Source organism: Halyomorpha halys, unplaced genomic scaffold (genome assembly GCF_000696795.3).
Source record: "Halyomorpha halys isolate HHAL.00 unplaced genomic scaffold, Hhal_1.1 Scaffold1909.1, whole genome shotgun sequence".
Taxonomy (NCBI): Eukaryota; Metazoa; Arthropoda; class Insecta; order Hemiptera; family Pentatomidae; genus Halyomorpha; species Halyomorpha halys.
In genome coordinates this window covers 31,262-47,699 of record NW_027116018.1, presented here as the reverse complement: position 1 = coordinate 47,699, position 16,438 = coordinate 31,262, and the positions used below count along the sequence as shown (strand labels likewise).

Here is a 16,438-nt window from a genome sequence, read left to right as displayed (position 1 = left end):
AAAAATCCTAGTTATTTTAGATCAAAGTTATTTTTATGTTCTTTCTTTGACTTATTTTTTTAATTGTGTATATAATTAATTTTAAATAAACTAAATATCATATTGAAGAATAAAAGGTATTATTTTTTATAATTATAAAAACACCAGTTCATAATAAATAGTTTAATCACTATTTGAGTTCTTTTAACCACATCCAGACCATCTTCTTTTTATAAATTACACTTGGCCAATTAAGAATCTTCCAATAATTATTACTGTTTATGTAAATTATTACAAGTAGTAAGTGCTTTCATTGTCATATCTACAAGTGATTTTGAACAAAGATAAACAACTTATAATTTGAGTGGGGAGATAATACTTGTTAAAAAGCAAGTGGTGTCTCTTGCAGCTCTTTAGTCAAAGATTATTTTAGTTTGTGGTCAAGTCCAAAATATCACAGATATCAGTGAGTTCAATATTATATTTATAATTTAACTATTTAATACTGCTGTCTGTATAAAGTAATTATAACACTTATCTAGATTCTCATTGGCTACGTGTTTTCACTCTGTGATCTAAATTATTTTCTTTAATATAATCTAATTCATTAATAGCCTAAAGTAAAAATTTTATGGATTTCCATTTGATCAAGGAATAACATCTTTGAACCATGCAAAAGAAACTCTCCAACGCTTCTATTTTTAATTATACTGCATAACATATTATAATAATTTAAAAATTATTTAAAATAAAATAAATTTAAATTTGATATTTTTTAACTCAATTCTCACATCTAAAAGATAGCTTGGGTTCAAATTAAAAACTTTAATATTAAATAGATAATAGAATTTTATTTAAATTTTATAATATAATAGACTCTTAATCTCAGGGCGGGTTTTTAGGCAATCAGAAACAGACACTTTTACTATTAACACTTAATTAAATTAATAACTCTTTTACACATGTATTTAAATTTAGTTATAACAAAACTAACCCATTGCACAATCTTCTTTTGATGATTCTTGGTATCTTCTTTTCTAAAATCCTATGTCCTACCGTCAAAAATGGCTTTCAGTCATTCCAACAAGCTATGTCTCTCTCACAACAATGGCTTCCAATCTTTCCCGCTTCCAGCCGACAGACGTCCTCTCACCAGGCAATCCAAACTCAGAGTGCCTTATTCTTCTTGGTTGTCTTCCTTTTTCAAACTGTCCACCCTTGCTGGACAGAAATTGATGAGGACCTCCTCATCCTGGAAACATCATTTCCCAATCACGCCCAAACAACGAATGCTTGCCAAAAACTAAAACCTGTCTCGATGTTGCAGGTAAACATCGATTGTCTCACAACAGTTAGGGATTTTTGCAAATGATTTACTTTCTGAATATTATTCTTTAGCACTATTTCTTGACTTCTATTTTTTCTTAAATTTACTGTATTTTCAATTATGATGGGAAGAGTTAAAATAGTTTTTATATTTGAATCTGTTCAACATGGCCTTGATTCCACGGACTTTTTGAAGGATACGTACCGCCATCTTGGTTTTGTTTTGAATAACGAATTTATTATGGACAATAAAAATTGGTTAGCTTGGTTTTTGGTTCTATGAAACAAATGAACAATATTAAAATGATACATAAAATAAAACATTAAAAACCCTTAATACATCAAAATATACTATTTACTCAAAAAGAGCATATTACAATATGTATAATGTTAATACATATTTATAAAAGCATATATCGGTATGCTTCTGTCATCAATATTTTGAATACTGTATAAACACTGCACATATACTTTTCTAAGTTATATCAATACCAAATTTATTATTCATGCTTTAATATGAACATAAAATTGGTGTATAAAAAAATAATAAATTAATGGTTAAATAAATAAATGAATGGAGGACATCATAATTTCCAAAAATATCCTCAACAAGGAAAGTCAACACGTGTAGAAAGAACAGGGGGGCTGAACATGAGGTCAATAGAAGCTGTAGCAGATCTTGCAAGATTTCTCTTCAATGTTCCAAACACTGCATAGGATAGAGTGAAATGGCGATTGAATGTAGGCTAGACTCAGTACCTAGTTGTTGAACCAGATGGAAATTATAATTTATAATTATGATTATAATACGTTGTAATATGCTCTTTTTGAGTAAATAGTATATTTTGATGTATAAAGGGTTTTTAATATGTTTCTATTTTATGTATCATTTTAATACTGTTCATTTGTTTTGTTGAACCAAAAAGCAAGCTAACCAATTTTCATCGTCTATAATAAATTCGTGATTCAAAACAGAAGCAAGATGGCGGTACGTATCCTTCAAAAAGTCTGTTGAATGAAGGCCATGTTGAGCAAATTCAAATATCATAAAAACTATTTTAACTCTTCCCATCATAATTGAAAATACAGTAAATTTAAGAAAAAATAAAAGTCAAGAAATAGTGCTAAAGAATAATATTCAGAAAGTAAATCAATTACAAAAATCCCTAACTGTTGTGCGACAATCGATGTTTACATGAAACATCGAGGCAGGTTTTGGTTTTCGTGATTCATTCGTTGTTTGGGCGCGGATGGGACACGATGTTTCCAGGATGAGGAGGTCCTCATCAATTTTTGTCTATCGAGGGTTTTTGAAAAGGGAGACATCGGAGAGTCACTCTCGAAGAAAAAAGGACTCTGAGTTTAGATTGCCTGGTGAGAGGACGTCTGTTGGCTGGAAGCGGGAAAGATTGGAAGCTGTTGTGAGAGAGACATAGCTTTTTGGAAGGCGTGGAAGCCATTTTTGACGGTAGGACATAGGATTATAGAAAAGAAGATACCAAGAATCATCAAAAGAAGATTGTGAAATTGGTTTGTTTTGTTATACCTAAATTTAAATACATGTGCAAAAGAGATATTAATTTAATTAAGTGTTAATAGTAAAAGTGTCTGTTTCTGATTGCCTAGAAACCCGCCCTGAGATTAAGAATCTATTATATTACAAAATTTAAATAAAATTCTATTATCTATTTAGTATTAAATTTTTTAAAATTTTAACTCAAGCTATCTCTTTTAGATATCAGAATTTAAGTTAAAAAATATAAAATTTCAATTTATTTTATTTTAATAAATTTTTAGATTGTTACATAATATATTATTATATATTATGATTATGCATATAATATGGCCAGGTGAAAGTAACCAGAAAATTTAAATATCTAGGAGAGATAATCTGTAACAATAGTTTGGATAGGGCATCCATACAAGAAAGATTAGCCAAGCCGAAAAGACTGGACTTTGCCACCAAAAACATCTACAACAAGAAAAGTTTGTCCTCCAATGAAAAAATAAGATACTACAGTACAGTACAGTAAGCCCAGTGATAGTGTATGGTATGAAATCAGTCAGCCTTCCAAGCCATGAGAGGGTTCTGAAGATTGACAGGAAAATTCTGAGGTTTCACAGACCCAAAATAATGCAGTAGGGGTATAAAAGAAAATCCAATGAGGAAATATATAGGAATTTGGAAGAGCTGGAAACAATCATCAGGACCAGGAGACTGAGATTTTAAGTGCACATGGTCAGAATGAAAAAGGAGAGACTAAATAAGAAAATTTTTAACAAAGTCTTCAGCTATAAAAATGTAGGGGGATATGTAAAAAAAGTGAAAGATGAACTTAGTAGACTAAAAATAACGGATGAAGACTGCTTGGATAGAGATCATGCTGGGAATAAACTAAAAGAAGTTGGGGTTCTTGTGGGAAAGAAGTAGAAACAAGGGAGGAAATGGACTGAGGAAGAGAGGGAGGAACAGTCCAGGAGGATGAAAGGGTATTGTAGTAGAAGGAAGACGGAGCGTGGGAATATGAATCGAAAATGATATTCACGCGGTTCTGTTTGGCCGGTTCATGAAAAAAAAATGTTTATAATTATAGTATAATAATTATATTATACTTACTATTATATAATAGAATTAATTTTAATAGTGTCGGGGTATTGTGTATAGTTATTCCTGGTGCCAATTTAAGAGCTGAGGTACTCTATATCAATGAGACATGTTCAAAGATTGTTGAGTTTTAGTGGTATTTGTCATAAATTCCCGCAGGAGGGAAACTCCACTCTGTAAGGTATTCACTTATAGACTTGTAGGGAATAATAAGTTCTAAAGGTATTCGCTTTAGGTCCTTGTAGGAACGGATACTCCCTCTACAGGGTATTCACTTACTGGTAGTTACTTTATGTCCTGACAAAAGGACAGAGGGCTTAAGGAAGGAAGAGAAATCCAGAGAAAGCAGAATAACACATTTTAATTAATCTAAAAATAGACATAAAAAATACTGATTGTGAATCTGTGAGGCAAATTTTCACACTTTGGTTTATCAATTTTGTGCTTAGTGGTATTTCCGGGCTTCAAAACAATCAACTATGTATAAGGTGTTTAGCTTATAGTAGATCAGAAGATTATTTTGTACTCTTTATTGATTCAAATAATACATTGAGAAAGATAACAATATAATAAATGATTGTACACAAGTTAAGTTAAAGTATTTACAAGAATTATACATATATCAATATAAAATGTTGGCCTGTTGATCGTAGTTCATGTCTCGTCAGTTAGGTCAAGCCAGATTGGTTCACAACGGTTTTGGCAGCATTAGGTAGTTTTAGTACAGACCAGCAGGCAGTAGCAATGTCACTACAACAGAAATTATAAAAGTTAGTTTTGTTAATCCTTAGTTACTTTATCATATTAAAGTTTAAGAATTAATTGTATGTATGCTGTTTTGAACCTAACTGAAACGTACTATTTTAAAAGTGATGATTTTCAATTTATCTTATTGTGTACAGAAATGACTGGTGCAACCAACGGAAGTTGCGGTAATAATAAGGCAGGTAGTTGTACTACTGGTAACCAAGGACCTAGCCTTAGCAATAAAGGTTTTGAAACAAGGGCTATTCATGCTGGCCAGAGCCCGGACCAGTGGTCATCAGGAATAGTCGTTCCGCCGATACACATGGGTACTACCTTTAAGCAACTTGGACCTGGAATTCATAGGGTAAAATGATCTTAGTTTAATAATTTTTTGTGTATTTCATCCAATATATGAATAATGATTGAAAAATAATAAAGCTTTATCTTAATTTGTTGTAAATCAATTATCAGTATTACAAGTGTCAATTCATAAAAAATACAATTAAAATTTATAAAAAAAAAAAAAAAACATAGCAACACTTTTAAGGGAAGTTTTGTTTGTTTCTTTTTTTACATTATTTTTCTTTTTTATCCTCATAAATTATACAATGCTTAGGGGGATTGTTCTGTTGTCAGAACGACAAAGTGTAGGTGTTTCAGATTTTCAGGGTATATCACCAGAATAGTTGAAGGAGAAGTACCAAAAACTGCCAATTTAGGGAACACTAAAGGTACAATAGAGTGAGGCTAAAGTTAAGGTGGTCAGATGTTTTAATGGAAGATGCTAACAATATCCTAGAAGTCAGGAACAGGATGGCATTGGCACAAGACTGTGACAAGTGGAGGAAGCCATAAAAAAGACTAAGATCTATAACTAGGTTGTACCACTATCACAGAAAAAAAAAATTTATCATGTTCCATACTTTATGGCTCCTCTTTGTAGTATAGACTGTTCAGCAAACATTTATTGAATGTACATTTAGTTTACTTTCATATTTCTGGTTATGATGATTTGGCAAGATTTTTTTTTTTATGGAGCAAAGAAAATTAGATTCCAAAAAGATATATTTTATTATCATTATCTAAAAAAAATGATATTTCATATGCCAGTAACTCTAACTGAATACAGAATATTTTCCTTTCTTATTATTTTTTCTTAGTATCTATTTTTTAACATGTTTTTTTTTTTTACATCAGGGTTACGAATATGGAAGGTGTGGAAATCCAAGTAGAAACAGTCTCGAACAGTGCATAGCTAATCTTGACAATGCAAAATACGCTATTGCTTTTTCATCTGGTCTTGCCACTATTAGTGGGGTTTGTGCTCTACTGAAAGTTGGTGACCATGTCATTTGCGGAGATGATCTCTATGGTGGTTCTAACAGGTATGACAATGTTGATTTGACAAGTTCAACTGTCATTCTTTGATAATGTTCAATAAGATAATTTGGAATTTATAGTTTTATACAGCTACAAAGAACTGATGGAAATAAAGATTAATTTGTTTTATAAAGTTATGACCCATAGTATGTTCTTACTAAAAAGTAGTTTTAACATTCATTTAAAAAAAAGTTTTTTGAATTTAAAATGTGGCAAGGCAGAAATCAAAAATTTAGATAAACTCGTTAAATTCAGTCAAGCATCAAAATATATTGGAATCTCACCTAAGTTTTAAGAATGGAATAGATTGTGGTAAAAAATTATCCTCTTAAAATTTATGTGATAAATCAGAAGGTAAATGATTATTTTTGTTTATAATTTGGACATTTAGATTTAGTTCACAATAGTTAAGGTTAAGACCATTATTTATTTATAATAATTCTATTATATTTTATAATAATTCCAAATTTATTATTTTTTTTAATCATTAATGTATCATTTTATTATGTAATGATAAAAAATCATTTCAATAACATTTTTATTTTAATTCAGAAGTTGACTTATTAAATTTCAATTCTGTTAATGATGCTTTCCAAGGAAAAATCATTTACTCATATGGATTTTTAAAAATTGAATATTTGAAATTATTTAATGCATTTGGATAAAATTTGGTTTTTATTTATTTATTTTAAACTTCATAAGGCATGGTAAAGCATATTAGTCTGGATCAGATATAAAATGAAATGCTTCCCCATCTTTATAATAAAATGGATTTTTTATTTTTTAAAGATATTTTATTTAATTAAGAAAGATTTTTCTCAATAGAATTTCATTTACTAATTCTCATATATTAAAATCATCAAAAAATGCTTGCACCTAAGATGTTTTATTTCTAATGCAAAAGAGTTTCAAGCATATTTTGTAATCAACTATGTACCAATGACTGACTTCAGTGAAAGTTTTTTTTTATCATTTGTCTATTTAATGCAATTATTTCTTGTTTATTATAGGAATTTTGCAGTCATCGGTACAGATCGTGGACTCGAGGTGGAATTTGTTGATACTACAAATGTTGACTTGATAGAAAAAGCCATAAAACCCAATACAAAGGTAATTAGCAGTATTTTTTTTTTACTATAATCCAGAATACCTGCTTCTGACATTCCAAAACACATAAAAAAAATAACTCACTTATCAGTATGTGTTACTGTAAGGAGATATTTGACGCATTTCTAAGATTGTAACATAATTTGCGAAAAACTTCCATGTTTTGTTTCCTTTATTCCATCTTTTATGTTAATATTATTTTTTAAGTGTATCATGATTTTATATATGTAAGCTTGTAAAGTTCAAACATTCCATAAAATTAAATTAGTTCTTTCATTTTTATTTCATATTAAAAATAAATTCAAAATTAGCTATGAAAATTACTAATATTAAGTCTTATTAAAAAAATTTTGTTTTCAATTATAATAAAAAAATATCTATATAGGCTCAACATGTTTATTTTCATAGAACTCTTACATTTTGGCCATTCTCAAGTTCATCTTATTTATAATATCATAGCTAACAATTTCATTAAAAAGTTGAAGGCAATTCTGCCTTTCTCAAAATATATTTTAGACTATTAACCTATTCTTATCCACTATTTTGCTTATTATAATTGTATTCAATTTATACTATCTACTACAACTTTACCGAATGATTGGATTGATAATGAGGTGTAGATAGTTGACCGTAGACTAATGATTGGAGAAGTTTGTCGGGGGGTGCGGTCAGCAAAGAACAACATAAATAAACAAAACCATATTTATTTATTTTATGCCTACGTTTCGACCTGAGTTTCAGGTCTTCATCAGGGCTATAGAACAAAAGAGATAACAACAACATTTAGAGTAACATACAATTGAAAAGGAATAGTATACAAACAAATTTAGAATTATACAAAATATTGAATTAAATCATAAATGATAAAAAATTGATAACTGATAATTGAATAGTACAAAATTTTAATTGATTGATGTTTGTGGAATTGTATGGTAGTAAATTGAAAACAGTGACAGATGAAATATAATATCATGTAGGTAAGAAGATATGTATAATATTATTTGCATATTTTATATTATAGATTGATAAAGTGATTAATAATGTCGTAGCAGATAGTATATATTGAATAAAATTAGAATATTGGAAGAGGATAGTTGACCTTATGAAGTAGATTGGAGGAAGATAGTCCGAGCGGAGGTCAATAAAGGTATCAAAATAGAAAAAGAAAACTATTTATTGTTAACCAATGTTTCAAAAATTAACAATAAATAGTTTTCTTTTACTGTTTTGATACCTTTATTGACCGACACCCGGACCATCTTCCTGCAATAAAATTAGAATAAGTGAAATAGTGGATAAAAATATTTTAATAGAATAAAATATATTTTGACAAAGGCCTGAATGTAGTCTGCATTCAAAGTATTTTTTTTCACTGCGTATCTGTTCAGACACTAGAGTTCTATATCCCTACCAGTTTATGGGACTGCCAATAGATGGCAGGAGCTTGATGTCCTCTTCAAGTAATTAATTATGATGGACAGTTTTGAGTGATCTTCCTCAAACAGCCTATGGACCTTTCCTCTGGAACTTTTAGTAACCAATTGTCCTCAGCCTTGAAAGGTTCTGCAGCTATACCTACCAGCTATATCTGATCCTAGAAGATTGCATCACTAATTTCATCTTCATCTGACAGTTTTATAAATTCAAAGAACAAGAGTTTTACCTTCAATATTTGGCCCCAGAAGTTCCTGGATAATTTCCAAAGTGGATAACCCAACTGCCATAGTTTCTTAATTCGTAATGAGTGATCCATCCATTCCTTGGTATGCATTGGTTCTCAGGCTAAATTCCGTATGCTGAGCTTTTACATTTCTCTAGAAGTCTACCTGGCTTCTGAGGTCTTCAATTTCTTTTATCCTTTTTTTTTTTTATCTTAAATTTGAGACTCCATGAGGAAGTTAAACTTAATAGTACATTAGGCTGCAAGAAGCCAATATTTTTTCCTTTACAATATTCTATTTCACTTTCTCACAGTATACATAATATTTTAGATCAATAGTTTTACCTATATTTGCATGTTCCTTAAATTATACATTACTTTGAGGTTTGTTACAATGAGAAAGTAACTTCAATCCTTTAAGCTTCCTCCTTTGCTTAGAGATCAGATTCCAAATAATCCAGTGTGATTTCTTAACAGTACAATATTAGTTAATAATAAAAAAATAGTTTATATAATTTTTTTTTTATTTAATATTTATTGACATTTACAACTGTATTTACATAAAAATACATCTAGTAATGATACAGGCTTGTAGAGGAACTACTCATTGGTAGCACTCTAATAATATTCTACATTAGAAGGTCTTGAGACTTTTAAGGTACCTCGGAGGATTGTCAAGAATAGAAGAGGAAGCTAGTTTAGAAACTATTGGGTTTGGGAGTTTATAGTGGAAGGATTGATATCTGGCTCGGGCTAGATTGGTTATATATGGAACATTAAGATCTTCATAGATGATTTTATTTGTGGCAAAGTAAGGAGCATTGAGGATTTTACAAAGGATTTTGGATTGTAAGGATTGGATACGAGAGGAATCGAAAGGTTCTAGTGGAGCCACAAAGCTCAACTCCATATGTTCCGATAGACCTTGTAATGGATTGGAAATTTGTACCATTTGTTTAGTAAGTGTTGTAGTAGTCAGAATCAACATACAGTTTCCTGTATTTTCAGTTTTATATGAGGATTCCAAGGTAGTCATTTGTCCAGATGCAGTCCATGGTTGCGGATCTGTTCGACAGGAGTAAGAGCAACATTATTAAAGGATACTATAGGGCAATCGGTAGGTTTATGACAAAGAGTAAAAGTGATTTTTTAAGATTTATTTATATATTTTAATGTCGACACAATTTGTCGAGGACTGTGATATGGAATTGGAGAGTTTGGGATGCAATTAAATAGTTATTATGAACTGTGAGCACACATGTGATGTGTCATCTGCGTATGTGATGAGGATAGTGTTAGGGTTGGTTGGGATGTCAGCTGTATAGACTGTGTAGAGGATGGGACCAAGCATAATACTTTGAGGAACATCAGCAGACTGATAGAAGAGAATAAAATGCTGAATTTGAAATGTGTGTTTAGTTTTCCTTTAGAGTGTTACCAATGGGTGGTTTCTCTACATGCTTGTACCATACCATTATGATTTCCTCAAATTTACTTGATGTATTTTATGTACAGTTGTAAATATCAATAAATAAATTTAATAAAAATAAAAAAATTTTCCTAATGATTAAAACTTTGCACAATCTTCATATTGTACGGATTCCTAATTTATTTATTAATACCACAAATTAAGGCACAACTAATATTAAAACTAACAATTTAATTATCAATAATTTTTTTTTATTTGTTATATGTTTTCGTAAGATTATTCTAAATTTTATTTTCAGCTGATTTGGATTGAAAGTCCCACAAACCCTACTCTAAAAATATCCGATATTCCGCGTATTGCCGCTTTAGTCAAAGCTAAAAATCAGGGAATATTATTTGCTGTTGACAACACTTTTTTTACTCCCTACCTTCAGGTAAGTCAAAATATTTTCGGTTCATTTTTTTTTTCTTTATTTCTTTTCTTTAATACATGATTTGTCCTGTTTAGAAACCTCTTGATTTAGGAGCTGATATAGCTGCTTATTCCTTGACTAAATACATGAATGGTCATACTGATGTTATTATGGGTGCTATAACTACTAATAATGAGGAAATTAGAAAACGAATTACTTTTATATTGAAAAGTATGTAGTTTATTGTTTTAATATATTTTTTCGAGCTATTTAATTTACATTTTTGTAATTTTTTATTATATTTCTTAATAGCGATGGGACCTGTACCCTCTCCTTTTGATTGTTACCTTGTGAATAGAAGTCTAAAAACATTGCCTTTACGAATGGACAGGCATGTTCAAAATGCAACAGAGGTTGCCAGGTTTTTGGAGAATCACCCACTAGTTGAAAGAGTTATCTATCCAGGTATTTTTTAAGATAAATTAATTTGTGCTTATAAAAGAAAGAGTTTTTTTAAGGAATCGTATTATCGTTCTAAAGCAAACAAATTACCATCATTCCATTGTTAGTAGTTATTCCTTTTTTTAGAGATGGGCAGTGCAATTAAAACTCAAAATTAAATAAATATTGTCGACTCAAAACATGGAAATTTGATGAAGAAAAAGGAAATCCTGGGTTGGAAAACCTAGGTATAACTACTTGGATACTTAAAAAATTTGGCATAGATCTACAGGCAGCAAGAAATGAATAGTACCATTTTTGACTCTCAGCCTGATTGTGCCAAAATATAATTCAGACTTTTAAAGGATCAAAAATCCTATGGGAAATGTTTATTGTTAAATTAAATTTCTTTAATCTCTTAATGTCAGCGATTGATGGGAAGAAGATAAATGAAGCCGTTGTGACCGGGCAGGCTATGTCAAGAGTTACAGAGTGCTTGGTTTCAGATATTTGTGGGTTTGAATCCCATCTAGGCCAGAAAATATTTATTTTTCAGATACTGTAAAATGAATATCAACATTCTCATTTAGGGGCTCAGTACAAGTTTTTTTAATATTTTTAAGTTGATTTTTCTCAAATACTACATTTTTGTAGGTGAGTGATATCTGAAAATAAATTTTAAATGATCCAATTACTGTTCCAATGTGAATGATAGGATAATTTTTAACATCTATTGTACTAATAAAAATCGTTATCTTCCTTTTATAAGTTTTGATTATTTAATTTTTATAAATTGAGTATATTTTTTTATGCTGATAGAACTTTCATTCCCTAAAGGAAGTAAGAGAATGATTTGATGACTTCATTTGTTTCGTCCCTAGGATTGGAATCTCACCCACAGTACAACTTGGTAAAAAAACTGAGTAGAGGACCATCTGGAATGATTACATTTTATATCAAGGGAGACTTTAAAACTAGTACAGCATTTTTTGATGCTTTGAAAATTTTTACTCTGGCTGGAAGTTTAGGAGGTTGTGAATCGCTCGCAGAATTACCGTAAGTCTGATTTGTTTAAAGATAACTTGAGTCTTATGACTAATCCATCACTTTAAAGTAAAAATGTAATTATTTTTGATCTATCAATAACTAATCATGTTCAATAGAAAATAAGTTACTTGATTTTCCAATATTATTTTAATCAAATAAATTTTAGACTCAAGACAAGTCATGAACCCATTCAAGAAGAATTGAAACAAAAGTTAGGCATCAATGAAAACTTAGTAAGGCTTTCTATTGGACTTGAAACTGCTGCAGACCTCATCGATGACCTCGACCAAGCTCTGAAGATTGCGGCAGCAGCTTCCTAGTCATGTAATGACTGTGTCACAGTCTTAATTATTTTTATTGTTTTATATTTATTTTCTCTAATTGTATAGCAAGTAAAAGGTATTTATGTATAATAAATTTTTAAGTACTCATTTATTTTCTTTATAAAATAATTGTGCAATGAGCTGATAAAACATTTTTTTTTCCAAAGTTACTGGAGCAGCTAAAGAATTCGATTATACTTTATAATTGACGAAATACTCAAAATATTCAATCCTAATTTAAGAAAGTTTTCAAATAGTCAAATAGTCTAAGGGAAAGAGTTTTAAATGTTTATTTTATCTATAGTCTTTCAAGCTTAGATTAATAACTAGATTTTGGCATTTATAATAATTATAATCATTATAAATAAACTATAATTTATTATAATCATTATATTATAAAGTATAATATTCTATTGCAATCATAATATTGTTATCATAAGCAATTGTTTAAACCTTTACAAACTGTCAGTTAATTATAAGATTTGTTAGTTTATTTTTTTTTGTCAAATAGTAATCTTTCTGTAGAGAATAGTAAATGAATAATGGTTTGCTTATGCTATTTGTTATAGTATAAAAGTATTAGTTTTTATTTGATTTATTATAATGTTACATTTGTCTCTTTTTTATTTATTAAAAATTACTTTTTTCCTAAATAAAAGGCTTTAAAAGTACAAGAGTTTTTAAAATTTATCTTTTATTGTTATTATATGTAATTTATTATTGCATTTATTGTGTGATATGCTGATTTAAAAAAATATTAAAGTTGTTATCAATATATACAAAAACTGCTAATGCCCTTATACTTTTATAATACATTAAATCATACTTAAGGAAAAAAAATTTCTGAAATTGTTTTCTGAACTAAAAAAAAAAAAATAAGCAATTTTTAAACATAGTTTATATATTTTTAGTTTATATATTTTTAGACATAGACATAGTTCCAAAAGAGCATTAATATTAAAGGATGGTTGAAGTTGTGAGGGTTTTATTATTTCCCAGCAATAATTATGTATGATATTTTAGGCCCAAATAAAATGCTAAAATTCATTTTACAATCTAGTGGGCTCAGTACTTATGCACAACTTATAATTATTCTGTTTAGACCAAAAGTAATTCAAGTCCATTAAATAATGTTTTGAGATATTAAGAGATTTAGTAGAACAGATGAAAATTCCAAAACACAACCAACCAAAACTTTCTCCATTTCATGTATTCGTAATTATTTGTTTTAGCTCATTTATGTCATTTCTGCCTTTTTTTACACATATACTTAGTTATAAGCACTTATGTGCTATTTTTTCTAATTAATTCAAACAATTTTTAAAATTTATTAGAACAATGTTTTTATACTTTCTTTAAAATTTATTTGTATATTTTCTTTGGTCTACTCTTAGAAACATATTTCCAAGGTACCCACCTCAGACACTAATTTAAGAGATGAGGTACACTGACGTTAGAAGGCTTCAGACAATATGTACTCAATAAGATTAGGTAAGCTGTACAGGAGGCATTATGACAGGAGGACTAAACACGGAGCAGTGTCAATCTACAAACCATGTATGATCGTTGAGTTTTAAGGGTATACACCTTACATCCTGGCAGGATAGTACCTAAACTCCGTAGGGTATTCACCTACAGTCATGTAGGGAATAGTAAGTTCTAAAAGTATTCACGTTTGATCCTAGCAGGAATGGTAAGGATATTTGCCATAGATCCTTGCAGGAGGACAAAGACGGCCAGGGGGTGAATATTCTTCAGTAATGTTCAAAAGTGTTTTGGATAAAGGAGAAATTCATTGGAAGTAATTATTTATCAGCATAATTAAAGTGGAACTAATTATTACCCATGATCAAGAAAAAAAGGTATTTTAGGGCTAGTTATAAATGAAAATAAGGGGACTGCATTGGTATTTAAATAATTGAATATTGGACTCAAATTAAAACTAGTTTAATGGGCTCTGAAGTAGTTTAATACGTTTATCGACATAGAAGTAGTAGTTTTCAAGATATTTGCTAAAATAAATTGATTTATAGTTGTTCCGACAAATTTTCATTTGCCAAATTTTTATTCATATAAAAACTACAACCCCTAGGAACATACGTTTCAGAAACTACTTTATAGTAAGTTCAATTTCCTTTATTTTGAGTGCTGGTAGACATATGTTTGTCATATGGATCTTGAGATATGTTTTTCAAAAATCAAGCATTTTATACGAACAGCTAGAAATTAACAGTTTGTGAATGTATTTTGTCAAATATCATAAAAACTACTACTCCTACATAAGCTATTTTATAGTAAATTTAACTAGCTTTAATTTGAGGGCTGACAGACATCTGTATCCTATGATATCTGAAATAAAGTGTTTCAAAACTCAAACTTATGGTCCGAACAACTATAAATCAATATATTTTAGGAAATATCATGAAAACTACTATTCCTACAAAGGTAAAGGTCATAAACTACTTTATAGTACGTTAAATTAGCTTTAATTTGAGTGCTAATAGACATCTATACATCACATAGTTCCTGAGATATAGATTTCGCAAAATAAATACACTAACTACTAATCTTTCAGTAGATTTTTAAGAAATGTTGCTTTTTAAAAAGCTATATCTCGAGAACTATTGGACATAAATAGCTCTATTAGGGCTCATATTTCAGCAACTTTACTCTTATTTAAATAATGTTCTTTTAGATTTTCTAGTTTTGTTGGTAGTTTTTAAGATATAGAGCTCCGAATGAAAAATTAATCTTTTTTAAGGTTTTGAAACAGTCGTCATTTTTTATTCCCCCTACCTATACTTGGCAGACTCATCAGTTTTGACTAGTAATTATACATAGTTTTCAATAAAGTAATCAAGTATTGGATTGAAATAATTGCCATTTTTTCTTCCCGGCTCTTGTACAAGAAGGCACCTTCGTCCTGTCGGGTACAATTCCGATAGAGGTGAAGGAGTGTTTAAGCCTGGAGGGTAGATAGCCACCGGAGCTTACGAAGGAATAACAGGTAGAGGAGAGAGAGGTGAGCACAGAGAAGAAAGAAAACTCTTATAAGCTGGAAATACTAGTTTGAGAGAGTATCTTGAACGTTTTTCGATGGAGTAATCTTTTTGTTAAATCTAAAAAGGTCGGTGAGAGGCACCGCCTTGAGTACGCATTTATTTGCTATTCAATATAGTCCCAACTCTCTTTATTGTTTTAAATTATTTACAGTTTTGATGATTTTTACATCAATACTATATACCATCATGGAAGGAATAAATTTGAACCAATACATTTATATTTTTCTATTGATAAAATAATTTCTATTTTAGGATTTCCCGAGGTGCAAATAATGAACATAAACTTCGTTTCTGCCATGAATACAACAGTTTAACAAAATATTACAAAGTTTTGTAGCTTATGATTGCGATGGGGTCTGTTGACAGTGTGAAATAGTTAATTATTTCAAACTAACGCAATAAATGACACTTCAAAGGAAGCATTTTAAAAATTCTGCGTTTAAGTCCCGTCAGGCAATTTCAATGAGGATAATACCCTCCAGATATTAAAGCTCATTTCGTTCTACATTCATAGGCAGAATTTAACAAAATGATTTTTCAGCATAAAAAGTGTTTTTGTGATCCAATCTAACTGCTGCTAGTGATGTAGATTGCAATCAATCTGTCCTTAATCCTTAACGAAGGATCTAATCCAATCCAATATTAAAATTCATTGTTTTACCGTGTTTATGAGCACAAGTTCGTAGTAAAGAAGAAGACCTCAAAATAGTTACAGAAAAAAAATATCTATCGTTGACAGCAGATTTTGGTGATTTGTGAATTAGATATAGGAGGTAACACATTAGAATAAGATTTTATGAATGGAATGTGGTCCGGGTGCGGTAAAAAAAAATTCAAATAGTAGATAATTGTACTATTTTATTGAGCCAACGTTTCGCCCCACGTTGCAGGGCTTCGTCAGGGCTAAAAAAGATACAAAC

At 29.8% G+C, this 16,438-nt stretch overlaps 1 protein-coding gene across 1 annotated transcript; it reads left to right on the top strand.

Moving 5' to 3' along the window:
- Nucleotides 1-379: 379 nt before the first annotated feature.
- Nucleotides 380-12,881, top strand: LOC106690851 (putative cystathionine gamma-lyase 2). Its single transcript, XM_014436432.2, has 9 exons — nucleotides 380-445; nucleotides 4,813-5,021; nucleotides 5,855-6,042; nucleotides 7,048-7,147; nucleotides 10,532-10,666; nucleotides 10,741-10,876; nucleotides 10,958-11,110; nucleotides 11,968-12,142; nucleotides 12,300-12,881. Exons 2-9 carry the CDS (start codon nucleotides 4,815-4,817, stop codon nucleotides 12,451-12,453), a joined length of 1,248 nt encoding a protein of 415 aa, XP_014291918.1. The 5' UTR covers nucleotides 380-445; nucleotides 4,813-4,814; the 3' UTR covers nucleotides 12,454-12,881.
- Nucleotides 12,882-16,438: the final 3,557 nt, after the last annotated feature.

What these genes read in the sequence shown, in the direction of transcription:
- LOC106690851 (XM_014436432.2), top strand. Translation starts at nt 4,815, where the DNA reads ATGACTGGTGCAACCAACGGAAGTTGCGGTAATAATAAGGCAGGTAGT. An exon ending in TTGGACCTGGAATTCATAGG is followed by an intron (nt 5,022 to 5,854) that starts GTAAAATGATCT and finishes TTTTTACATCAG; the next exon opens with GGTTACGAATATGGAAGGTG. An exon ending in TGAAAGAGTTATCTATCCAG is followed by an intron (nt 11,111 to 11,967) that starts GTATTTTTTAAG and finishes TTTCGTCCCTAG; the next exon opens with GATTGGAATCTCACCCACAG.